We start from the raw sequence: 13,976 nt of genomic DNA, 5'->3' as shown, positions 1-13,976 counted from the left end.
TTATTTAACAGAAAAACTGAATATATTTATATTCAATGTTGACTATTGTTTCAAATATCTAATTGTTATTCTGAAAAAATTACACACTAAATAAAATTAGTATAATCATCGCAGTACCTGTATTTACTCCTCCAGTTAAAATCCAGGCTCCAGTTGTAACTGCAGCTTTAATAAGACCTTTTCCAAGCAACTGCTTGACTCGTGGGTGAAGCTCAAATTTCTGCATGCCCCCATGTACAGAGATAACAAGTTTGGGTAATTCTATTTGCCATTCTTTAAGCAGAAGTTGCAGAATGACTTCAGTTTTGGTGTCATATGATAGCCTGACATACTAAAAAAAAATTTAAAAAAAAAACAAAATAATTGACTATGTTCACAGGTTTCATAATACGTTACACAACTTTAGAAAACTTTTATTTTAATCAGATTAGTATAAAGTAGATTTCATAGACTGCTTTTAATATAGTTACACTTTGAAAAAGCAAGAGCAAATGATTTTAAAGTTGGAAAGCCATTTTATTTTGTACAAGCTATAGAAGTAGTGGCATTTTAATTTTTACAATTTAAGTGTGTTACACTTCCTGTTTATATAAATTCAATTACTGTTCATCCAATTTACAAATTTATCCACAGTATTTTTTAGCTTGTTTAACTATGAGTATACAGTAAATGAGATGTATTAAGGTTAACTACAATGATGGGGGGTGGGGGGAAAATGATGAAAAATGGACACTTCTACAACTCTTGCTATTAAGAAAAGCAAATACTAAATTATCTATCTGAAAGTTTTTGTCAGTGATAGAATTCATTTAAAGAACTGTGATAATGCAGTAAAGTAATAAAAATATTTTTTCACTCTTTTTAAAAAATATATATTTTATTGATCTTTATTTTACCGAGAGGAAGGGAGAGGAATAGAGAGTTAGAGACATCGATCAGCTGCCTCCTTCACACTCCCTACTGGGGATGTGCCCACAACCAAGGTACATGCTCTTGACGGAAATCAAACCTGAGACCCTTCAGTCCACAGACCAGTGCTCTATTCACTGAGCCAAACCAGTTAGGGCGAAAAATATTTCTAATATAAATTATTGTTTCCCTTGTGGAAGTAATTCTAGATTTAATCCACAAATTACTGAAAATAATAAATTTTACTCAATATTCTAATATGTTCAGATGAGTTTACCAGTTTAGTTTTTAAAAAAAATAATTCTATAGAAAATAAACCACCATATCCTCTGATTATTAGTAGTTTTAAAATTATATTTCTCTTAATTATACATCACAAAATTTACTTGCTATTACTACTCTACTTCATTCTCTTTATCTACTGCACCTATATGATTCAGTTCATAAAAAATCTGAAATATTCAGATGTTGGAAGAAAAAACACTTTTAAATATCTTTAAGAAAGGTTATTTGCAAAACAATATATTGCCCATCCATTACAAATATCAAATACCAATGAAAAAATATCCCAAAATATCAGAATTCTTCAACACTGATTAAGATTCCAGAGTCCTGGCACAAAAAAAAAAAAAAAAAAAAAAAAAAAAAAAAAAAAAGATTTCAGAGTCCCTTGAGAATGCTTTGAAAAAGATTTGTTCTATACTAAGTATTTCTGCATTAGTCTTATTATAATAAGACAGTATATACAGTAATGTTTGGAAAACTTAATTATTATAATTAAGACAGTATATACAGTAGTGTTTGGAAAACAGTCGAAAGCTAATTTTTAAAAAACAGATTATGTTAAGAATAAATGAGGAATTCTACTTCTGGCAATGAACTAGATTGCTTTGGACCATCTCTGCCTCTGGAAACTAGAAAAACTAAAAGTAGGTAAGTAACATCTATTTTGAGGCATCAGAGGGCTACCAAGCAATGAGAACTTGTGGATTAAGGATCCACGAGAATAGAAAAACTTTTAGAGATGGGACCACCAATTGGCACTATTTTCCCATCAAGAGAAGGAGACAGGCAAAACAATGGAAAGAATAAAACGTTGGTAAATCTAAATGAAAGACAATTATGTCTTCGGGTTTTAAATACACAAATAAAACTCATGCCAACAAAAAGCAGGTAAGCCATAAGGAAAGTAAATGCACTTACTAAAGTTCTAAAGGATATTGCATTGTCAGAAAGTAGTAAAAGTACTAATTTATAATAGTAACAAGTTAAAAATGTATTCAAACTGTTTCTAAGAATACTGTAAGCCTGGCTGGCATGGCTCAGTGGTTAAATGTAAACCTATTAACCAGGAGGTCATGGTTGATTCTCCGGCTGGGCACATGTCCAGGTTGTGGGCTCCATCCCCAGTGGGGACGTGCAGGAAGCAGCCGGTCAGTGATCATTTCTCATCACCGATGTATCTATATCTCTCCCCCTTCTCCCTTCCTCTCTGAAATCAATTTAAAAATATATTTTTAAAAGAGAATATAAAAATTAAAAATATGTAAATAACATGCTAATAAGAACTAGTTTTTAAAAGAAAACCTTAAACGTAAGGAAAGGTTAACAGTAAAAGAAAAGAAAAAATTAGCTATACTGATTACTGAAAAAGCAGGCTTAGTCAACAAACAAAAAATAAAAGATATTTTATAATGATAAAAGGTTCAAGGTATAACAATTATATATTTTATGCACTTCTACAAAGAACTTAAAAATATGTAAAAGAATTACTGGGACTGGTTTCCTGACATAGATTATATAAACTGTCAGATAACAAGCATATATTATTTAAATAACAACATAAATGAAGTAAAGAAATCAAATATGTGACATACTTTAGCTCTGTAGGAATGAGAACCCCCTTGAAAATTTATGACTCCATAAGCATCTGTTGGGCTCTGTTCTGTATGCTTTTCCACAGACCATTCTTCCAATGCCTGATTAAAATGGTCACCCAATTTCACATCTGAGTATTTCATGGCAAGACTTGCAGTAAAACAAGCATGTTGCTTGACCAAGCGACCACAAAAACACCTAAAGAAAAACAATAAAATTAAAAACTTTAAAAAAATTAGTCAATGAAAAACTGAATTAAATGAATCAAAGAATATAAAAATAATTTGAGCTTTTGATTTTAATATAGCTAAAATAATATCTTTACTACAGCAATAAATAGTACAAATATATTAGTATATAATGATATATTCATCTAAATTTAGTGTGAGCTTCTACAAAATAGTATCTATATACACAAAAAGCCTGTTGCCCCAACACTGTAATGACCAAAAACTGGCGCAGGTGGGCGGGGCTGTAAGCACAGTGAGCCATGCGATTTCGCGTACTGGGCTTCTAGTAGTTATATAATAGAAACAGTATTTAAACACAGAAAGAAATGAACCACTAATAGACACAATAATATGATGTATCTCAAAATCATCATGCTGAGTGAAAAAAAACTGGATGCCACCAAAAGGATACCATGTATACAGAATTCAAGAAAATACAAATTAATTTACCGTATTTTTCAGACCATAAGACGCTCCGGACCATAAGACACACCAGTTTTTAGAGAAGGGAAATAAAGAAAAAAAGATTCTGAAACAAATAGTGTCCTAAAATATTTTATGTGCATTAAAACCCAACATCACAGTCATAAACACATGTAATCAACCCTGTAAAGTAAACAGCAGCATTTAGAACCATTTTAGAGCCGGGAAAGCACACAGAGACCACACAGAGCCGGGCAAGTAAAAAAACTTTTTTTTTAAAGTATATGTGTAGGCTATATTTGGACCATAAGACGCAGGGACATTTTCCCCCCACTTCTGGGGGGGAAAAAGTGCGTCTTATGGTCCGAAAAATACGGTATATACCCAAGGATATGTTAACAACTGCTAGACAGCAGTAGGATACATAATTTCTAAAGTACACAAAAGACAGGCAATAGTTTAGTGTTCCTGTCAGAAAGAATCAAGAGATCTCATAATATAGGAGGTCTATAATGTAATAGAGTCCTCAGGAGAGTATAGACTGCATATGCCCTGACAGAGTTTAAGAGCAAGACTTGAAAGAACCAAACTAACCCAAAATTACTTAACTGCATGCTAAAGTAAGTCCAAAGCTAGTGGAATACAGCAAAACCCAGTACCAAAACATAAAATTCACAGTGTGCAGCAACCATCAGAAATTACAAGGCAATCAAAAAAGCAGGAAAATATAAGTGAAAAAATATCAGTAATGAAGACCTAGAAATTGTACAGAGGTAATGAAATTAGCAGAAAAGGACACTAAACAGCCATTATAAATAAGTTCAATATTAAGAATATGTTTGGAAAAATTAGAGGAAAACATTAACAGGATGAGGGAGGAATTGGAAAGGTTTTATTTTTAAAACTAGAGGTCCAGTGCACGAATTAATGCACCAGTGGGGTTCCTTGGCCTGGCCTGAGGGATTGGGTAGAAACCAGCTCTCCAACACCCTTCAAGGGATCTTGAATTGTGAAGGGGTGCAGACCAGGCGGAGGGACCCCACCTGTGCATTATCAGGGTCGGAGAGGGACTCAGGAGGTTGGCCAGCCAGGGAGAGACCGCAGGAGGCCTCCAGGGTGTGTCTGGCCCATCTTGCTCAGTCCCTATCGACTGGACCCCAGCAGCAAGCTAACCTATCCGTCAGAGCATCTGCCCTCTGGTGGTCATACACATTACAGTGACTGGTCGACTGTCCCCTGGTGCTCAGTGCACATCATTGAGAGAGGTTGAGCAGCCTTAGCATATCATTAGCATATTACACTTTGATTGGTTGAACAAACAACCAGACAACCGGATACTTAGAATATTAGGCTTTTACAATATTATAGAGGCTATCCCAATTAGGATAGCTAAAGAAATATCTGAAATAAAAATGTCCTAGGGTTAGATTTATAACATATTAGACACTACAAAAAACAACAGTAAACTTGAAGACAGCAATCAAATCTACCCAAAATGAAACACTTAGAAAGAAAAAAGGAGTAAGAACATTAGTGACTTGTGGAATAATTTCAAGTAGCTCAACACACACATAAATCACCAGAATTGAGGGAATAGAAATAAAATTTGAAAACTATTTGACTGAGAAAATCTGAGCAGTTCAATAGGGAATAAGCAAAATGAGCTTGAGGAAATCACAATACAACACTGCTAAAAACCAATAATAAAAGCTTAAAAGCAGCCAGACTACAAGTGTCACATTATGTACAGAAAAACAAAGAATGACAGTAGGTATCTTATTACAAAACTACTATCAAATTAGAATCCTAGGAATAAATTTAACCAAGGAGATAAAAGACCTGTACTCAGAAAATAAGATACTGAGGAAAGTAATCAAAGAAGATACTACTAAAAGAATATAGCATAATCACAGGTAAGAAAAACTAATATCATTAAAATGTCCTCACAAACCAAAGCAATCTATAGTTTCAATGCAATTTCTATGAAAATACCAATAACATGATTCACAGAAGTAGAACAAATAATCCAAAAATGTACAGGGAACCATAAAAAGACCCTCAAAAGCCACAGCAATCTTGAGGGGAAAAACAAAGTTGGAATTATCAGGCCACCTGATATTAAACTATACTATAAGGCTTAGTATTCAAAACAGCATGATACTGGCATAAGAAGACATAAATTAATAGGACAGCATAGGAAGCCCAGAAATAAACCCACACCTATTTGGTCAATTAATATTTGACAAAGAAGGAAAGAACATACAATGGGGTAAAGACAGTCCTTGCAAATAAATGGTATTGGTTAGGTAGTTTAAATGCCATCCTTCTGGGAAATGGGTATTTGTGGTAGGTGGAACTTTTTGCTTAAAATTCTGAAATTATAAAATCAACATCAAATTAGCAGAAAAAATAAATCAGTTATTATTATTATTAAATATTAAAAACATGCCACCATCTACATAACTCTATTTTTATATCTATGATAAATTATACAAAAATTCCCAGGTTAACATTTTCAAAGGAAATATCTGTACATATTTTCTTTCTCAAAAAATTTAATATTGTTAGTTTTCTTAAATTATTGTGTGCACACAATGAAAGGTATTTACTATGCATTTGATATTCAATTACTTACAAATAAATAAAGATCAAAATGTAACAGAGAAATATAAAAATTACCCTCTCTACAAGTGGCTTAATATAATAATGGCTTATTAAAATTGTGATATTACCAAACTATTATTACCTAAAAAAATAAATAAGTGGTGTTAGGAAAATTGGAAAGATACATGCAAAGAATCAAGTGAAAATTCTAGAATTAAAAAATATAATGCATGCTGAAACCGGTTTGACTCAGCGGTGGAGCGTCAGTCTGCGGATTCCGGTCAAGGGCATGTACATTGGTTGCAGGCACATCCCCAGTAGGGGGTGTGCAAGAGGCAGCTGGTCGATGTTTCTCTCTGATTGACGTTTCTAGCTCTCTCTCTCCCTTCCTCTCTGTAAGAAAAATCAATAAAATATATTAAATTTTAAAAAAAATAATCCATGAAATAAAAAGTTCACTGGATGGGCAAAACAACATTTTGAAAATTGCAGATATGAGATTTAGTGAACCTAAATACAGATCAGTATACACTGAGTGGCCAGAATATTATGATCTCTGAACACATAATAATCTGGCCACTCTGTGTGTGTGTGTGTGTGTGTGTGTGTGTGTGTGTGTGTGTGTGTGTATGAGGTCTGGTACTTAATTCATACATGGTGAGATCCATGCTAGTTGAACTCCTGGTCAAGGGAATAATTTGCATATTAGCCTTTTATTATATAGAATATACACTGAGTGGCAAGATTACTATGTGTTCAGAGATAATAATAATCTGGCCACTCTGTAAATTTAATAAATGTAAAAATTTTTTATTTTAAAATATGGCACCAGTGACCTGTGGAAAACATTAAGCAATCTAACATAGATATTACTATAGTCCCATAAGGAAAAGAGAAAACAGATTGAGGCAGGAAAATAAATTAAGAAACAACAGTTGAAAACTTGTCAATTTGGTGGAAAATAACTTGCAAATATTGACACAGGCAAAGTAAGTACAAAAAACCACTCTCAGGCACATTAGAGACCTGACTCTGAAAACCAAAAATACAGAAGAAAAACACACACAACACTTTAAAGCAGCTGACGGGAAAAAAAGACCCATTACATACAGAAAAACAGCTATATTAATGATGGCTAACTTTTCACCACTAACAAGAGCCAGAATACAGTAAAATACCTTTAAAATGCCAGAATAAGAGAACTACCAACTCAGAATTCAATATCTAGTGAAAATATCCTTTAAGTCTGAGAGTAAATAAACATTTTCTGATAAACCAAGCTGAGAAAATTCATCTCCAGTATATCTGCTTTATACCAAAGGCTAAAGGAAGTTCTTTAGCTTGAATGGAAAAACACCAGATGGAATTTCCAATCCAGAGGAACAAATGAATATCAAGACCATAGATGGTAAATCTCAGTATATCTAAAATGAACTCATTCTATACACATTTGTTCCTAACATACCAACCACAAACCTATTTGTCTTCCTCTTCTATTCTTTTATCAGATCTTAATGAGCATACTATTTACTTAGTTGCCAAAGTAAGAAATTTACGAACCATCTCAAATCCTCCTTTCTCCACACATCACTAAATCATATTGAGTTTGTCTCATTTATCCTTTCAAATGTCTATTTCTCTTCATCATCATAGCTACTACCTTAATTCAGCCTTTATTTCAGAGTTGCCAGAATTACTCCAAAGCTTTCCATACTATTTTTTTCTCCCAACTCAATCTCCATTGCATTGAAAGAAAAAAAAAAAGAAAGAGAAAAATAAGCCTGTTATTTCCCCATACAATATGCTGTTAACATGAAATCAAAATCATGTGGCATATACACAAAGAGCTTAAATGATTTGGCCCCTACTCATTTTTCCAGTCTCAGATCTCTCCAACATTCAACTTACATTCTCGAGTTTTATGACAGAACCATAATCTCTTCCACTGTCAAGTTTGCCCACATCCTGTTCTGTCAAAATCACTTTCCATCTGTCTTTACACAACTAATTCACATTTAACTTTAGGACTCTGCTCAGGTAGCTTCACTTGAGTTTCAAGCAACCTTACCTTGTCCTTCACCTCCCAGGTCTGAGTAAAGGAACTCTCAAATATATAGCCTATAAGTTTTATCCCACTGTATTCTGAAGTTTCTAATAGATTGGTTTTATTTTTTAAAATGTGTGCAAGAGTTATGTTATGAAACTTACCTGACAAGTTGCTGACAAATTTGACATCCTGGAAGGCATCTATAAAGAAGGTAAATTTATTACTTAAAGGGGAAAAGTTTTTTATAGTTTAAACTAACCTATATAAAATCTATATAAAAGTATAAAATGAAGGAAAATTATTATACAGTTTCTGTTTCAGTTGATATCATAGGTCATTTTTACACTTTATTTACACATTCAAGTAACTACTTTTTTAAACTCACATGTTTTTATATTTTTAAATACAAGTAGGTATAACATAAAATCCAGAAACTATAGGAGAAAAAACTGATAGATTTAATTATGTAAAAATACAACATTTCTACCTGATAAAAATGTGCCACTAATAGTTTGAAAACAAACTGAGAAAAATATTTGCAGAACAAAAGGTTGGTTTCCCTAATACACAGAGCTTCATCAAATCATTTTAAAAAGGAACATATATGAACATATAATTCACACTAAAAACATATATATGAAAAGATATTTGATTAGAAAAAGTATTTTTAAAAACCTTTATAGTAGACATATCTCTTGGGTAAGGGTGTATAAATTGATATAATCTCTATTGAAAGGCAAGTTGGCAGTACTGATCAAAATAAAAAATCTAGCCCTAACTGATTTGGCTCAGTGGATAGAGTATCGGCCTGTGGACTGAAGGGTCCCGGGTTCGATTCTGGTCAAGGACGTGTTGGTTGGTTGCAGGCACATCCCCAGTAGGGGGTGTGCAGGAGGCAGCTGATCGATGTTTCTCTCTCATCGATGTTTCTAACTCTTTATCCCTCTCCCTTCCTCTCTGTAAAAAAAAATCAATAAAATATATATTTAATAAATAAATAAATAAATAAATAAATAAAATAAAAATGTAGACTCATTCTCAAAATCTAATTCCAGTACTAAAAGTATAGGCTAAAAAGTAAAATGATTAATGGACAAGGTTTATTCACCACAGCTTTTTTCACCTCACAGCAAAAAGAAAAACAGAGCAGCTAGTGTCCATCAATTTAGGACTACTAAAACAAATTATGATACAGACATATAATTTAAAAAGATGGAACCATTAAGAACAAAGTGGTTATCATCAAGATAAAAACAATGAACTAAACAGTATGTATTTAGAGTAGAGAGGGAGGAGTAGAGAGACATCTATGTGGACATGCAAATATGGTATCTATTTCTGGAAGTTATTCCAAGAAATAGACAATGATAGTTTCCTTAAGGAAGGGGAATTTAAAAGGAGGCTTTCACTAATAACTTTTGGTACTTTGTAAATCCATTTGTTAACATATTCATATAAAATTAATTTTAAGCCTGACCAGCATGGCTCAGGAGTTGAGCATCGACCTATGAATGAGGAGGTCACGGTCCAATTCCCAGTCAGTGTATTATACATGCCCAGGTTGTGAGCTCCATCCCCAGTGTGGGGCGTGCAGGAGGCAGCCTATCAATGATTCTCTCTCATCACTGATGTTTCTCTCCCTCCCTCTCCTTTCCTGTCTGAAATCAACAAAAATATATATTAAAAATTTTAATTTTAGCTGAAACCAGTTTGGCTCAGTGGATAGAGCATCGGCTTGCAGACTAAAGGGTCCCAGGTTCGATTCCGGTCAAGGGCATGTACAGTGGTTGCAGGCACATTCCCAGTAGGGAGTGTGCAGGAGGCAGCTGATGGATGTTTCTCTCTCATTGATGTTTCTAACTCTGTATCCCTCTCCCTTCCTCTATAAAAAAAAAATCAATATTTTAAAATTCAATTTTAAAATCAATTAGTATAAAAAGAAATAACCAGTTGTGTTTACAAATTATGTCTCTTGTCAACAGCTACAGCTCAGGATACTTACTTAATATTAGCTTGAGATTCCTTTAACATTGAATGAGTACTTTTATTATTCTGATTGCAAAATGAAATTAACAACATTATAGAAAATAAATTCATTAAGGATAATACAATCTATTTTTTAAATAAAGCAATATTAACTTTATCTCAATGAAAGAACAATAGTGTTTTATTTTAGAACTGGCATACTGAACTATGGATATCTTAATTCTAAACCCCATCTCTATGAATTGTTATGGCTTTTAATATGCAAATTAGCAATACAATTTACATCTAAATTCCTAGAAGAGTCTAGAGGAAACAAAGGTATTTTTACCTGTGAGGGTCTTTGGAACTTGGTATAATGTATACACATTCTCTCTTGGTCAAAGTACTTTCTATCCAGGATTTCTGGGACTGAAACAAAAAGTTTTAAAATATGCTTTATACATTAACCCACTAATATTATAAGAAAATAATTTAATTACAAATACATGAAAAGAAATAGTTCTATACTATTTAATTATTTTTCAGTTTGCTAAATATTTATTACAAACTACATGCTTCCTGATGACAGCACACCTAAAATATTAGAATCATCCCATTTAAGTCCAGTGTGATTTACATTATTATATCTACAGTGTATGCAGATACTGTTACAAAGGAGGAAAATTAAGTTTTAGATTCCTACTATGAGCCAAAAACTTCAAGAGGGGCTGTTGTAACCATTGAAAAGGCAGTAACAGTGATTATCAGATTAATTAAAAAAAATAGAACCTTTCGGTGGCTCTTTCTAGAGGATTCCCACCCTTTCTTTCCTCTTAGTCATGCATCTTTACTTTTTTTCTCCTAAATTCTAAGAGTCCTCAGAAGGCTTGCAACTAGGGGAGCATTGGGCAGTAGTAACTCATCCTGGACTTACCCTAAAACCTGTCCCCAAGGTTCCATTCGCTCTGACTTTTAAGTGTGCTAACAGCAGCCCCACCATGACTTACTTCTTTAAAAGTTATAGGGAGCCAAAGCAGAGCATGCCTAGGTTCTCTCCTGATGCTTCTTGTATCTTAAGCTCTCCTTTTGTTTCACTGTCCCAGCTTTAATAAACATACTCCCAAATAAAAAAATCCTACATAATCCTCTATAATAAGAGTAATATGCAAATTGACCATCACTCTGACACACAAGATGGCCACCCCCATGTGTTCAAAGATGGCCACCACAGGAAGGCCAGCAGGGGAGGGCAGTTAGGGGCAACCAGGTTGGCAAGCGAGGACAGTTAGGGGTGACCAGGCTGGCAGGCAGCTGGGAGCCAACAGTCCTGGATTGTGAGAGAGATCTCCCAGATTGGAGAGGGTGCAGATCGGGCTGAGAGACACACACACCCTGTGCACAAATTTCATACACCAAGCCTCTAGTTGTAAATACAAACTTCTTTCATACTTAAAGGACAATTAAAATTTAATGTTTTATACCACTACTTAAGACTTTTGCCTGAATCCTTACACTGTGTATCTTGCTATGGGTAAATGATTAAAAAGGAATGAGACATGTACTGAGATAGGCAAAACTCCATAAATTAGGATAAAGATCTTGGGTTCCATCCTATATATATTCAGATGTAGACATATACAGTATTATATCTCACCAGAACAGTACAAAAAAGAAAAGCCAAAAGGAAACATCTAGAAGAGATATTCTGGACAAAATTATTATGGGTAAAGTTTTGTGAGCTCCTTCAAAATCATTCAGGTAATGTAATGATAAACAATAGTTTATCTCCCAAATTCTCCAATTCTAGCTCCAAACTTCCACCTGTCACTTAAAAATGTCAATTTCCTAAGTCAATGGTTCCCCTTTAAATAGAATCACTTCACATTTACTAAGAAAAAAATGCCTACAAACTTCTATCACATCTACCCACCAATGAGTATCTATACCCCATACTCTGCCTTTTTTCCTATAACTGTGCTCCTATTTAACTACAACAGATCCGTATGTGCTCTTGATCCCCTACCACTCACTAACTAAAGGACACACTCTACCAATTCTTCCTTTATTTTTCTCCTTCTTTATTAATTCATTCCCATCAACATGAAATATACTGTTCTCCACATTTAAAAAACAAAACACAAACTTTTGCTTGACTATACTTCCCTCTCAAGTTAATACTCCATGTTTCTGCCTCCATCTATAGCAAATTTCATTAGGAAAAGATTTTCCCTCTTTTCTTCTCCCACATTTTCTAAAACCCATTCCAGTCAAGTTTTCAAGCCAATGACTTCCTCTAAACCCAGGAGTCCACTTTCAGGACTCATCTTTATTGATATATCAACAGCATTTAACAGAGGTTGATCATTCTCATCTTTCTAAGACATCTTCATCAGATAGTTTTATTTTATTCCTTTCACTGGCCATTCCTTTGTTTCTCCTTGCTTATTCCTCTTCTCCCCAATATTTGGATTTCTTTTTTCCAATTATATTCACTCTTTTATTACTCACATCTAGTTTACCATCAATATATTGGTTGACTTACAATTTATACTTCCATGCCAGATCCTTTCCTCAACTCCATACTCATATATCCACTGTCAACTCAACAGCTTTATTTTGAGTCCAATAGGCATCTCAAAGTTAACATGGCCAAAACTAAACTCCTCTTTCACCCTCATTTCTCATTCAGTCTTCCACACCTCAATGAATGGACAGTTCTATTTTTATATTTATAAAAATCTTAGTGACATCCTTGATATTTTCTTCATATATTTTCCCATGAGCAAAACCTGTGAGCTTCAAACCATACTTAGAATCAACACTTTTTCATCCTCCACTGCTACCATTCTGATCCAAGCCATCATCATCTGTCTAACTTGGTGCCCTGGCCAGTGTGGCTCAATTGGTTGGGCATCACCCCTTATTCGGAGAAGTATTGTAGTTGGTTCCATTCCTGGTCAGGGCAAATGCCTAGGTTGTGGGCTCCATTCCCTGTAGGGGATGTGCAAGAAGGCAGTCAACCACCGTTTCCCTCGCACATAATTGTTTCTTTCTCCCTCTCCCTTCCTCACTCTCTAAAAATCAATAAGTATTATTTTTAAAAATAAATAAAACTGGACTCATCATTATAAAACTAAATAAATTTATAAAAGCCATCAAATTTGTATACTTACAAACAAAGGGCAAATTTTACAGTATATGCATGATTTTACAATAAATATGTTTAAAAGGAAGGGGAGGATTGACAGGCATGTAAAACAGAATAAGGTCAAATATATGGGTTTTTATTTTTTGTTAATCTTCACCCTAGGACATTTTTTCCAGAGAATGGAAGGGGGGGTGTGGAGAAAAGGGGAGGAAAGGGGAGAAAGGGAGAGGAATAAGAGGTGGGAGGGAGGGGAGAAAGAGAGAGAGAGAGAAATCGATGTGAGAGACACACATTGGTTGCCTCCCACACTCGCCCCAATGGGGCTGGGGATTGAACCTGAGACTCAGGTACTCGAATCTGAGACCCTTCGGTACACAAGGTGATGCTCTAACCACTGGGAAACAATGGCCAAGGCTCAAATGTATGATTACTCAGAGTTCCAAAAGGAGAAAATGGGCAGAGGAGATGTTTAAATAGATGATGAGAATTTCAGAGAACTGATGAAAAATTCTAATCTATAGATCCTGGAAACCCAATTACCAAAAAGAAAAATCCACATCTAAATATTATTAGTAAAATTTCACAAGATAAAGACAAGAAAACTTAATATAGTTAATTAGGCTAGATCTGAGGTAGAAAATTTCAGAAATGGCCTTCTATTATACTGTAAGTTTATACTTATAAAATACCTTGAGGCATGTATTTTCAAATGTAAATTTCCTAAAGATAGTGGATATTTATATAATAAATTGCTTTGTACAATAATTGAAGG

General features: G+C 34.1%; 1 protein-coding gene across 16 annotated transcripts in view; it reads right to left on the bottom strand.

Moving 5' to 3' along the window:
• The window catches only part of TRPM7 (transient receptor potential cation channel subfamily M member 7), a 120,509-nt gene that overhangs the window by 83,133 nt on the left and 23,400 nt on the right, over window positions 1-13,976 (bottom strand). For 13 of the 16 annotated variants that reach the window (XM_036442191.2, XM_036442201.2, XM_036442223.2 and 10 more), the window contains exons 2-5: window positions 10,406-10,485; window positions 8,253-8,291; window positions 2,787-2,985; window positions 118-331 (exon numbers count right to left, since the gene is read on the bottom strand). In XM_036442191.2, coding sequence (XP_036298084.1) covers window positions 118-331; window positions 2,787-2,985; window positions 8,253-8,291; window positions 10,406-10,485 — 532 coding nt within the window. The remainder of the gene's footprint in view (window positions 1-117; window positions 332-2,786; window positions 2,986-8,252; window positions 8,292-10,405; window positions 10,486-13,976) is intronic. The other 3 variants (XM_036442273.2, XM_036442240.2, XM_036442184.2) reach the window with 1 other exon arrangement.

This window comes from Pipistrellus kuhlii, unplaced genomic scaffold, assembly GCF_014108245.1.
Source record: "Pipistrellus kuhlii isolate mPipKuh1 unplaced genomic scaffold, mPipKuh1.p scaffold_m20_p_1, whole genome shotgun sequence".
Taxonomy (NCBI): Eukaryota; Metazoa; Chordata; class Mammalia; order Chiroptera; family Vespertilionidae; genus Pipistrellus; species Pipistrellus kuhlii.
The sequence above is the reverse complement of the archived record's forward strand: the minus strand, read 5'-3'. Positions and strand labels throughout refer to the sequence as shown.